Source organism: Nesoenas mayeri (genome assembly GCF_963082525.1).
Source record: "Nesoenas mayeri genome assembly, chromosome: 24".
Lineage (NCBI taxonomy): Eukaryota > Metazoa > Chordata > Aves > Columbiformes > Columbidae > Nesoenas > Nesoenas mayeri.
In genome coordinates this window covers 6,285,002-6,297,044 of record NC_137546.1, presented here as the reverse complement: position 1 = coordinate 6,297,044, position 12,043 = coordinate 6,285,002, and the positions used below count along the sequence as shown (strand labels likewise).

The 12,043-nt window shown below is 65.7% G+C and overlaps 2 protein-coding genes across 2 annotated transcripts in view; one reads left to right on the top strand and one right to left on the bottom strand.

Moving 5' to 3' along the window:
- Nucleotides 1-791: 791 nt before the first annotated feature.
- CELA3B (chymotrypsin like elastase 3B) lies at nucleotides 792-5,181 on the bottom strand (the record flags this gene model as incomplete). The annotated part of the gene is made up of 8 exons (XM_080358789.1): nucleotides 792-809; nucleotides 1,859-2,011; nucleotides 2,092-2,237; nucleotides 3,511-3,647; nucleotides 3,734-3,868; nucleotides 4,816-4,913; nucleotides 4,985-5,061; nucleotides 5,148-5,181. 8 exons carry the CDS (start codon nucleotides 5,179-5,181, stop codon nucleotides 792-794), a joined length of 798 nt encoding a protein of 265 aa, XP_080214915.1.
- Nucleotides 5,182-7,700: 2,519 nt separating this feature from the next.
- Nucleotides 7,701-12,043, top strand: part of HSPG2 (heparan sulfate proteoglycan 2) — a gene marked incomplete at both ends in the record, with an annotated part of 53,192 nt that continues 48,849 nt past the window's right edge. Inside the window, 1 exon segment of the mRNA XM_080358788.1 lies at nucleotides 7,701-7,757. Within this exon segment, the coding sequence (XP_080214914.1) occupies nucleotides 7,701-7,757 (57 nt within the window).

The window sequence follows — 12,043 nt, the reverse complement described above, 5'->3', positions numbered from 1 at the left end:
TCAGGGCCCCCCGTCCCCTCGAGCAAAGGGCCCGCGATAGCGGCTGGGCCGGGGCGGCCGCCGGCGGTGATGCCGGGACACGGTGGGGAGAGCAAAGGTCCCCGGGGCACCGTGACAAGGGGACAATAAAAGTGACACAGCCCCGGTGCCCCGCAGCAGGAATTTTCCACCTGGGCCCCCGGGGGAATTGGGGGGTGTGTGTAGCGCCCATCCCCACGGGGGACCCAGGGGCGACCTGGGGGTCCCAGGGGTGCCAGCCATGGCGGGGTGGCGGGTGAAAGGGCCCTTTGTTCGCCGGTCACGCGCTGGCAGCGGTTGCGAAGCGACGGGAGGGCAGGAGGTGGCCGGAGAGAAGGGCGGCCATGGGCGCCCGGCCTTGGGGCACCCGGGGGGGACCGTCCCCAGGGCCTCGGGGCACCTCAGGGGGCCCATTCGTGGTGGTGACAGGATGGCGCTGGGTGCTCATCGCCGTAACATCAGCGCTCAGCAGAAGGGCTGGTGCCTGCGCACATCCCCCTGGCATTGTGGCACCTCGGGGTGCCCGTCCCTGTGTCACAGCGGCAGCTCTGGGTGCCCATACCCGTGGCTTCAGGGCACCTCAGGGTGTTTGTCCCTGTGGCACCTGGGTGCCTTTGGGTGCCCCCCATGGTATTTGGGCGCCCCTGGGTGCTCCCCACGCCTCCCCGGGTGTCCCCACGGCCCAGCACAGGGACACACGCGGTGCCAGAGCTGCGGGTTTATTTGCCCGATGCCACGCCGGGAGGTCACCGTCACTGTCACCATCACCGCGCTCAGTTCTGGCTCATGATCTGGAAGGGAGAAGCTGCTCAGGGGGTGCAGAACCCAGGCACCCCCCCCAGCCCCAGCACCATGGCACCCTGGTACACTAGAGCCCAGACCCTGCACCCCAGAACCCTGGTACCCCAGCACCCAGCACCCCACTATCCTGGCACTCTGGTCCCTGACACCCTGGTGCCCCAGAACTCTGGCACCCAGCACCCTGGGGTCCTATATCCCAGCAGCCCAGCTCTCCCACAGCCTGGCAGCCCAGTCCCCCAGCACCCTTGTGCTGCAGCACCCCAAGACCCTGGCAACATGGGACCTCAACACCCTGCACCCTAGCACCCCAACACCATGGCACCCCGATCCCCCGGTCCTCTGGCACCCAGCACCCAGCACCCCAGGCACCCTGACACTTTGACACCTGGTAGCCTGGTGCCATGACACCCCAGCACCCTGACACCATGTCACCCTGGTGCCCCATCCCTCAGCACCCTGGCAAACAGCACCCCAACACCCCAGCTCCCTGGTACCCCAGCACCTCAGTTCTCTGGTACCACGGCACCCCGGCACCCCGATGCCCTGGTACTCCAACACCATGGCACCCCAGTACCCTGGTCCTCTGGCACCCCGCACCCTAACACCCCAACAGCACGGCACCCTGCCGCCCCCACATCCTGGCACCCAGCACCATGGCACTCAAGCACCCCAGTATCCCAGCACCCTGCTGCTCTGGCACCCCAGGCACCCTGGTGCGTTGACACCTCAGCACCCTGAAACCATGGCATTTCATCGCCCCAGCACCCTAGTACCCATCACTCAGCACCCTAGCACCCTGGTACCCATCACTCAGCGCCCCAACACCCCATCTTCCTGATACCTTGGCACCTTGGCACCCTGGCACCCTGCACCCAGCACTCCGGTACCCCAACACCATGGCACCCAAGCACCCCAGTGCCCTGGCACGTCAGCACCCAGCTCCCTGTCACCCCAGGCACACTGACACCCAGCACGCGAGTCTCCTGCTACCCTGGCACCCATTGCCCCAGCACCCCTGTCCCCTGTCCCCTGTCCCCACCTCGGCGATCCAGTCCTCGAAGGCGGAGACGCGGGTGAAGACGGTTGGTTTCTGGGGGGTGTCGCAGCCCAGCGACGAGACGAAGCTGGCGATGCCGTGCACCTCCCACTGCCCCTCAGCCCCCTGGCAGTTCAGGGGACCCCCCGAGTCGCCCTGGGGTACAGCACGGGGCGGAGGGTGAGCACCAGGGGGGCTCCCGGCGGGTGTCCCCCCCACCCCAGCGCGGCACTCACGTTGCAGCCGGCCTTCTCGGCGCCGCCGGCACAGACCATGGTTTGGCGGATGGTGAGGGAGCCCCACCAGTCGGGCTGGGTGCAGCGCTCGTAGGACACCACGGGCATCAGCGCCTGCTGCAGCCGATCGGGCAGCGGCCCCCCCGCTGCCAGGGGGGTCAGGGGGGCAAGAGGGCCTGTCTGGTGGCCCTGGCTGTCCCATGACCATCCATCCATCCATCCATGAATGCATTCGTTCCTGCATTCTTCCCTCCATCTCCCCCTCCATCCCACCATCTGTTCATCCCTACATTCTTTCCTCCAGCCTTCCCTCTGTCCCTTCTCCTCTCCATCTCCCCATCCATCCCATCCATCACTCCAACCATCTCCCCTTCCATCCTCCCAACCATCTCCCCATCCATCCCATCCATCCCTCCAACCATCACCCTTTCCATCTCCACATCCATGCATCCCTGCATCCATTCATCCATTTGTCCATCCCTGCATTCTTCCCTCCATCTCCTCCTCCATCCCACTATCCATTCATCCCTACATTCTTTCCTCCAGCCTTCCCTCTGTCATTTTCCTTTTCCATCCATCTCCCCATCAATCCCATCCATTCCTCCAACCATCTCTCCATCCATCCATCCATCCATCCATCAATCCATCCATCCATCCATCCCTCCATCTCTCCATCCATCCATCCATCCATCCATCCATCCATCCCTCCATCCTTCCCTCCATCTCCCCCTCCATCTCACCATCCGTTCATCCCTACATTCTTTCCTCCAGCTTCCCCTCTGTCCCTTCTCCTCCCTATCCATCACCCCATCCATCCATCCATCCATCCATCCATCCATCCATCCATCCCTCCATCCCTCCATCCCTCCATCTCCCCATTGATCTCCCCAACTATCTCTCCATCTCCCCATCCATCCATCCATCCATCCCTCCATCCCTCCATCTCCCCATTGATCTCCCCGACTATCCCTCCATCTCCCCATTGATCTCCCCAACTATCTCTCCATCTCCCCATCCATCCATCCATCCATCCATCCATCCATCTCTCCACCCATCCCTCCATCTCCCCATCCATCCATCCCTCCATCCCTCCATCTCCCCATTGATCTCCCCAACTATCTCTCCATCTCCCCATCCGTCCATCCATCCATCCGTCCATCCATCCATCCCTCCATCTCTCCATCCATCCATCCATCCCTCCATCCCTCCATCTCCCCATTGATCTCCCCAACTATCTCTCCATCTCCCCATCCATCTCCCCATCCATCTCTCCATCCATTCCCCCAACCATCTCCCCTTATCCATCTCCCCGTCCCTCCATCTCCCCTTCCATGTCAGCATCCCTCCCTCCATCTCCTCATCCATCCCCGTCCCTCCATCTCCCCACTCCCCCCGTGTCCCCCTGTCCCCGTCACGCACTGCTCAGCCGTCCCCAGCCGCTCAGGTAGCAGGGGTACCCGTCGGGCAGGATGCTGTCCGGGGGGGGCAGCTGCACCACCTGCACCTCAGCGCTCAGCACCGCCGGGTGCTGCAGCTTCAGCAGCGCGATGTCGTTGCTGCCGTGCAAGGACACGTGTCACGGGGTGGGGGGGGCAGTGCTGGGGACAATGTCCCCAAACCCCCCCCCCCGGACCCTGCTCACCCGCAAGACACGCAGGAACTTCGCCATTTGGGGTGGACAAAGATGTCGGCGAGGGCCACGGGGATGCGCTGCTCCGTGCCCTCCCCAGCACTCATGTCGTACTCGCCCAGCACCACCTCGTAGGTGCGCGAGGACCTGCCGGGGACAGTAGGGGACATCAGGGGATGTGGCAGCCCTCCTGCAGCCATCCTGCACCTTGCAGCCCCTCATGCATCCTGCAGCCCCCTATGCACCCATCCTGCACTGTACATCACCCCTGCACCCATCCTGCACCCAGCACCCCCCCATGCAGCTTGCACTCCCTATACCCCCTGATACCCTCTGTGCACTCATCCCTGCATCCCCTTCCCTGCAGCACCCACTCCATGCACCTCTCATCCCCTCCAAGCACCCATCCTGCACCCTTCACCTCCTCCATGTGCATCCATCCCTGCACCCCCTGCATGCACCCTGCACCTCCATGCACCCATCCTACACTCTGTACCTCCTTCCTGCACCCTGCACCCCTTCCTGCACTCATCCTGCAGTGCAGCACCCCCACACCCGTCCTGCACCCAGGACACCCTGCCGGCCCCATCCCCTCCATGCACCCATCCCTGCACCCTGCACAACCTCTGTGCACCCTGCACCCATCCCGGCTCCCCACATCCCCCTGCAGCCCCCTATGCATCCCTGCTGTACCACTCTTGCACCCTGCATCCCCCCCTGCACCCTCCAGCACCCTACATCCCCATCCCCTCCATGCACCCACCCCTGCACAACCTCTGTGCACCCTGCACCTCCTCTGACACCCATCCCTGCACCCTGCATCCCCCCACCCATCCCTGCACCCTTCGCTGTCCCCCAGCGCCCCCCCTGCACCCTGCAGCCCCCTGTGCACCCATCCCTGTGCAACCCACATGCACCCAGCATCCCCCCTACACCCATCCGGGCAACCGCCACCCATCCCTGCACCCCCTACACCCACCCCTGCCCCCTGCACCCATCCCAGCACCCCACATCCCCTCCACGCCACCCATCCCCGCACAACCCCTGTGCACCCCCCACCCCCGGCACCCTCCCGTGGGTCTGGGGTCCCTCACGAGATGCAGTGCGCGGCCGTCAGCACCCAGTGGGGCGCGATGAGGCTCCCTCCGCAGGTGTGCCGGAAGGTGCCGTCCCGCTCGTACTGCAGCGAGATCTGCGAGGACAGCGGTGGGTGCCACGGCACCCATGGGTGCCACCCCCCGCCCTGTCCCCCGGCCCCCTCACCTGCCAGGGCCAGCTATAGGGTGCAGCATCCTCCCCGTTGACCACCCGCTGGTTTGGCACCAGCACGGCGCGGCTGCCTGCGGGACACGGCACCCGTCACCCACCTGAGGTTGGGGACATGGGTGGGGGGCGTGGGGACATGGGGGGCGTGGGGACAGCTCACCGCCAGCCACCAGCAGCAGGAGGAGGCCCAGCATTGTGGTCCCGGCTCGATCAGGGTGTCCGGGGGTGGCCGCCAGCCTTAAATCCCCCCGGTATCGGGGTGCCCAAGGGCAGCCCTGGGAACGGGCACCTGGCACCCACCTGGCTGCGGGGTAACCGGTGACCTTGGACTTGGGGACACGTGGCAGGGGCACTGCGTCAGGAGCAGCCAGCAGAGACCCTTATAGAGCCCTATACCCCTATGGACTCCATACCCCCCTGGCCCTGGTGCCCCCTCAGCCCCTAGAACCTGTGTCCCTTATAGCCCCTATACTCACCTGCCCCTGGTGCCCCCATGGCCCCTATAACCCCTGTGTCCCCTATGGACTCCATACCCCGCTACCCCTGTGTCCCCCGTAACCCCCATCCATGTTCCCCATACTGCCCCATGCCCGTTGTGTCCCCATATGGCCCCTATGACCCCCATAGCCTCAGTGTCCTATAGCCCTCATGTCCCCCATGCCTTTGGTGCCCCTATAGCCCCTGTAACCCCTGTGTCCCGTATGGACTCCATACCCCACTCCCCCTGTTTCCCCATAGCTCCCATCCAGGTTCCCCATAAACCCCCAGGCCCCTTGTGTCCCCGTATGGCCTCTATGACCCCCATGGACTCAGTGGCCTGTAGCGCCCATACCCCACATGCCTCTCGTGTCCCCACATCCCCTATAGTCCCTGTGTCCCCTATAGCCCACATACCCCGCCATGCCCCCAGTGCCCCCCATAGACTCTGTCACCTGTGTCCCCTATAGCCCCCATACGCCCCATGCCCCTGATGCCCCCATGGCCCCTACAACCCCTGTGTCTCCTATGGACTCCATAGTCCCCTGCCTCTGTGTCCCCCATAGTCCCTATGGCCCCCATGGACTCAGTGCCCAATATCCCACATAGCCCCCATGCCCCTGGTGCCCCTATAGCCCCTGTGTCCCCCATAGACCCCATACCCCCCTTGCTCCTGGTGTCCCCACAGCCCCTATGACCCCTGTGTCCCCTATGGACTCCATACCCCGCTGGCCCTGTCTCCCTCGTAGCCCCCACCCATGTTCCACATACCCCCCCATGCCCCTTGTGTCCCCACAGTCCCACAATCCCTGTGTACCCTATAGTCCCCATACCCACCATGTCCCCAGGGGCTGTGGGGTCCCATGGGGTCACCATGTGTCCCCTCGGTGTCCTCGTGTCACCCCCGTGTCACCCCGGGCACCTCTCACAGGAGCATTTGTGTTCTCAGGTATGTGGCACAGGTGTTGTACCCACGCCCCCCGTGTCCCTGTGGGTGTGCACAAAGGGCTCCCCGGTGTCCCCGTGGGCATGCACAGAGGTGTCCCCAGGTGTCCCCAGGCACCTGCGTCTCCCTCTGCACCTTCACAGAGCTGCCACACAGGGTCCCCACGCACCACCGTGTCCCCGTGGAGCTTTCCAGAGCTGTCCCACATTTCCCCCACTCGGTGTCCCCATGCACCTCGTGTCCCCGTGCAAGTTCACAGATGTTCTCCCCCTTCACCCGAGGTGTCCCCATGCCCCCCGTGTCCCCGTGGGTGTGCACAGAGCTGCCCCCCGATGTCCCTGCACGAGTTTATAGAGGTGCCCTTCGTTGTCCCCCCGTGTCTCCACGCACCCCCGTGTCCCCTTCCTAGAGGTGCCCCCATGCGCCCCCCGGTGTCCCCACGTCCCCCCGTGTCCCCCTGCAAGTTCTCAGAGGTGCCCCCCGCTGTCCCCATGCCACCCCGGTGTCCCCGTGGGCGTGCACACAGCTGTCCCCCGGTGTCCCCGCACAAGTTTATAGAGGTGCCCTCCGTTGTCCCCCCGTGTCTCCACGCACCTCCGTGTCCCCTTCCTAGAGGTGCCCCCATGCACCCCCCGGTGTCCCCACGCACTCCCGTGTCCTCTTGCAAGTTCCCAGAGGTGCCCCCTGCACCCCTCGCTGTCCCCACGCACTCTCGTGTCCTCGCACGAGTTTATAGAGGTGCTCCCCGTTCTCTCCCCACGTCCCCACGCCCCCCATGTCCCCTTCCCAGAGGTGCCCCCATGCACACCCCCGCTGTCCCCACGCCCCCCCGCTGTCCCCGTGGGCGTACACAGAGCTGTCGCCCGGTGTCCCCACGCACTCCCGTGTCCCCCTGCAGGTTCCCAGAGGTGTCTCCACGGACCTGGTGTCCCCATACAAGTTCCCAGAGGTGTCCCCCTGCACCCCTCGGTGTCCCCATGCCCCCCCCGCGTCCCTCTGAGCGCGCACAGAGCTGTGCCCCTTGTCCCCACTCCGCCCGCCGTGTCCCCGCACAAGTTCACGGAGCTGCCCCCCGTTCCCCTCCGCGTCCCCGCACGAGTTCCCAGCGCTGCCCCCCCCATGCTCGTGCCCGTGTCCCCCCCCCCCCCCCCCGCCCTGTGCGCGCCCCCGGGGCCCCGCCCCGCGCGGGCCGGGATGGGCGGAGCGGCCCCGGGGCCGGGACCGGGCGGGCGGCGGCGCGGAGCGAGCGGAGCGATCGGAGCGGCCGGAGCGGCGGGGCCGGAGCGGGCGATGGGGCCGCGGGGAGCGGCGGCGCTGGGCGCCCTCCTGCTGCTCGGAGCCCTCGGAGTGAGTGTCCCCGCGGGCCCCAGGGGAGCCGGGGTCCCGTACGAGGGTTGGGGTCTCCTGAAGGGCTTGAGGTTCCCCCGCGGCGCTGGGAATCCCCCCCGGAGCTGGGGTCCCCAATGGGGTTCTGTTGCCTTGCAAGAGTTGGGATCCTTTGCAGGAGTTGGGGTGACTTGGAGAAGTTGGGGTGCCCTAAAGGAGTTGGGGTCACTTGCAGGACTTGGGGTCACTTGCAGGAACTGGGTTTTTTTTTTCAGGACTTGGGATCCCTTGTAGAAGTTGGGCTCCCTTGCAGGAATTAGGGTCCCCTAAAGGATTTTGGGGGGTTGCCCTGTGCTTGAAGGGAATTGGGGTCCCCTCCTCTGAGCTACAGGAGGCTGTGGGGTCCCCAACATCGCGCTTTGAGGGAATTATTGGGGTGTGTCGCCCCCTTACCAGGGGGATGTGGGGACCCTGCTTTGCTCTGGCAGGGAATTGGGGTCCCCCTGGGCACTGAGGAGGTGTGGGGTCCCTGTCCCCTATGGGATTGGGGTGTCCCCCCCCGGAGCAGGGGTTGCAGGGACCCTGGGATCCTGCCCTGTCCCATCAGGGAATTGGGGTCCCCCAGCACCAAGGGGATGCGGAATCACCATCCCCTAAGAGATTGGGGTGTCACCCCCCCTGTACCGGGGGCATGCGGGGTCCCTGGCACCCTGCCCCGGTCCCTAAGGGAGTTGGGGTGTCTCCCCCATACCAGGGGCATGTGGGGACCCCAACATCCTGCCCTGTCCCACCAGGGAACCAGGGTCACCAAGGGGTCCCCATCCTCATGCCCTGTCCCATCTGGGAATCGAGGCCCCCCATGAACCTGGGGCACACGGGGTCCCCCTTACCCCCCCATCCCCTCAGGGAATTGGGGTCCCCCTGGGATGAGTGGGGTCTCTGTCACCCCCCTGTCCCATCAAGGTCCCCCAAGCCCTGGGGTCGGGGGTTCCCATCACCCCCAAAGCTGCCCAAGGTCCCTGACCCCACAGGTCAAGCTGTGACCCCCCTCGGACCCCACTGCCCCCCTCGCCATGGTGGGGGGGGCACATATAGGAGCACATCCGTTTTTTTGGGGGTGCTACCCCCCCCCCAACCCCCATCCCCCTCTCCCGCCTTTGCTAAATTTAAAGGGTGACGGGTGGTGCCGGCCACCCTAAAAATAACGCTCCTGAAATACCCCCCCGGGAGGGAGGGGGGTTGTGTGTGGGGGTGTCCCTGGGGGGTCACACCCAGCTGGGGTGCAGGGTGTGGGGGGGTGACCCCTCTGGGTGCCCCCCAGGGGGGCGCGGGGTGGGTTTGTGCTGGGGAGCTGGGAACCCCCTATTTGAGGAGGGGTCCACAAGTGGGGTGGGGGGGGCTGGTGGTGATGTGGGGGGGCCCCGCTGTGTCGGGGGGGGGATGGTTTGGGGCTGGGACGGTGCCCGGGGCTGAGAACAGAGGGGGCCTTGTTGTTCGGGGCCATGCTGGCAGCGCTGCCCCCCCGCGTGGGGCTCCCACCCACGGCCCGGGGGGGGCTGGTGGGGATGGGGTGTGTGTGTGGGGGGGTCCCATTTTGCACCCCCCCCGCCCCACTCTGCTATGGGACAGGGGGATCTAGGGGCACCCCAATATCCCTCCCCCCCTCGATGCTGAGGAATGTGCCCCCTTAAAAAATACAAAGGGGGGGCCCACCCACTGCAGGGGGGGGGGCTGCTGTGGGGGGTGATGGGGGTGCCCTCCCACCCCCCCGGGCTGTGAAGGGTTAACGGGGGTGAGGGCACAGCAGGAATGTGCGATAAGATCTGCCAGGCCTGGGGGGGAAGGGGTGGGAACCAGGGGGGGGTGGGGGGGACACGCGTGTGCACGAACACGCACCCCCCGGGCGCTCCCAGCACCCTCGTGCTTGCACGCTCGCTCTTGCACGCTCGCGTGTGCTTGTCCACGCTTGTGCACGCGTGTGCGCTCCTGCCGGCTTCGCTCGCCCCCAAACTTCTGGGGGGGGGGGGGGGGGGCTCGTGTCCGCCGTGGGGACTCTTGGGGACATTTGGGGACCCCCCAGGGCCCCCCCCGAGGTCCCAGGCGCACGTGGCCCCGCGCGCTCCCGGCGCTTAGGCTCTTTCCCATCGCCAAAGATGGCCTGGCCGGGAGGAGGAGGAGGAGGAGGAAGAGCAGGGGGTGGCCAGCCCGGACGCCTGGGTCCCCGCCAGGACGCCTGGGTCCCCTCCAGGACGCCTGGGTCCCCCTGTGCCCCCGGGGCGTTCCCATTCCCCCCCCCCCGCCACCCCAAAGCCGGCTCTTTTGGGATAAATTAGGCAATGCCAGCAGGGAGGAATGCGGCGCGGGGGGGGGACATATTTTGGGGCCCCCCCGTGGGAGGGACTTTGACCCCGCAGCTGTTTTCACCCCCAAATCACCGGGGGCGGGTTGAAGCAGCTGCCTGTGCCCCCCCCAGGGACCAGCATCCCGGCAGCTGCACTGGCAGCCCCCCCAAAACATGGGGGAGGGTCCCGGCCCCCCCCAAACCTGGGGTGGCTCAGCACCCTCAGTCCCTGGGGATCCCCAGGGGAGGAGAATAGAGTTTTTTTTGGGGGGGGGGAAATACCTTGTAGCTGCGACCTTGGGGGAACAATAAGGCTGGGGGGGCTGCTATTAATAACCCCCCCGGTTATTATTCCTGCTGTGCGTCACCTCCTCTTCCTCAGCCGGATGAAGTAAGGGGGGGGAAATCCAGATTTGGTGGGGGTCATTGCTGTTGGGACAAGGGGACGCATCCAAGTTGGGGTGGGGGTTTGAGTGTCCCCCCCCATCCAGATTTGGGACACGAGGTCAGTCGAGCGAAGCTGCACGTGGGCCAGGGTGGTGCTTCCTCACCCTCCTCTTCCTCAGCCCCCCCGTTTTCCCCAGGGTGCGGGGCAGGATTTGGGCCGGCCAGTGGAAAAAGTGAGCGGCGGCGGCGGCCGTGGCGTCCGGCCGGGCGCGGTGCCCCGGCGGCGGGGGGAACCCAGGCGTCCGGCTGCGGGGCCGCGGCGCGGGGAGGCTTCCGGTAACAGGAGAGGGGTGATTGTCCCCTCCCCGGCCACCGCCGGTGACCCACGGGACAGGCAGCTGCCCTTCCACCTGCCCGCCGTGGGGCTGAGCACCCCTGCTCCGTGCGTGTGTGGGGAGAGCAGAGACCCCATGAGCTCGGTGCAGGTGTGGGGAGAGCAGAGACCCCATGAGCTCGGTGCAGGTGTGGGGAGAGCAGAGACCCCACATGCTCGGTGCATGTGTGGGGAGTTAGAGCAGAGACCCTATGAGCTCGGTGCAGGTGTGGGGAGAGCAGAGACCCCACATGCTCGTTGCATGTGTGGGGAGTGGGGCTGAGCACCCCCAGCTTGGTGCATGTGTGGGGAGGGAGAGCAGAGACCCCATGAGCTCAGTGCAGGTGTGGGGAGTGGGGCTGAGCACCCCTGGCTTGGTGCATGTGTGGGGAGTGGGGCTGAGCACCCCTGGCTTAGTGCGTGTGTGGGGAGCGAGAGCAGAGACCCCATGAGCTCAGTGCAGGTGTGGGGAGAGGGGGCAGAGAACCCACGTGCTTGGTACATGTGTGGGGAGTGAGAACAGAGACCCCACACACTCGGTACATGTGTGGGGAGGGGGGCAGAGACCCTACACGCTTGTTGCATGTGTGGGGAGTTACAGCAGAGACCCCATGAGCTCAGTGCAGGTGTGGGGAGAGCAGAGACCCCACGTGCTTGTTGTATGTGTGGGGAGTGGGCTGAGCACCCCTGGCTTGCTGCATGTGTGGGGAGTGAGAACAGAGACCCCATGAGCTCAGTGCAGGTGTGGGGAGAGGGGGCAGAGACCCCACGTGCTCGGTTCACGTGTGGGGAGTGGGGCTGAGCACCCCCAGCTTGGTGCATGTGTGGGGAGTGAGAATAGAGACCCCACACACACTGTACATGTGTGGGGAGGGGGGCAGAGACCCTACACGCTCGTTGCATGTGTGGGGAGTTAGAGCAGAGACCCCACGCACTCGGTTCATGTGTGGGGGGTGAGGCTGAGCACCCCCAGCTTGGTGCATGTGTGGGGAGTGAGAACAGAGACCCCACACACTTGGTACATGTGTGGGGAGAGGGGGCAGAGACCCTACATGCTTGTTACATGTGTGGGGAGTTAGAGCAGAGACCCCATGAGCTCAGTGCAGGTGTGGGGAGAGCAGAGACCCCACGTGCTCGGTGCACGTGTGGGGAGGGGGGCTGAGCACCCCCAGCTTCGTGCATGTGTGGGGAGTGAGAACAGAGACC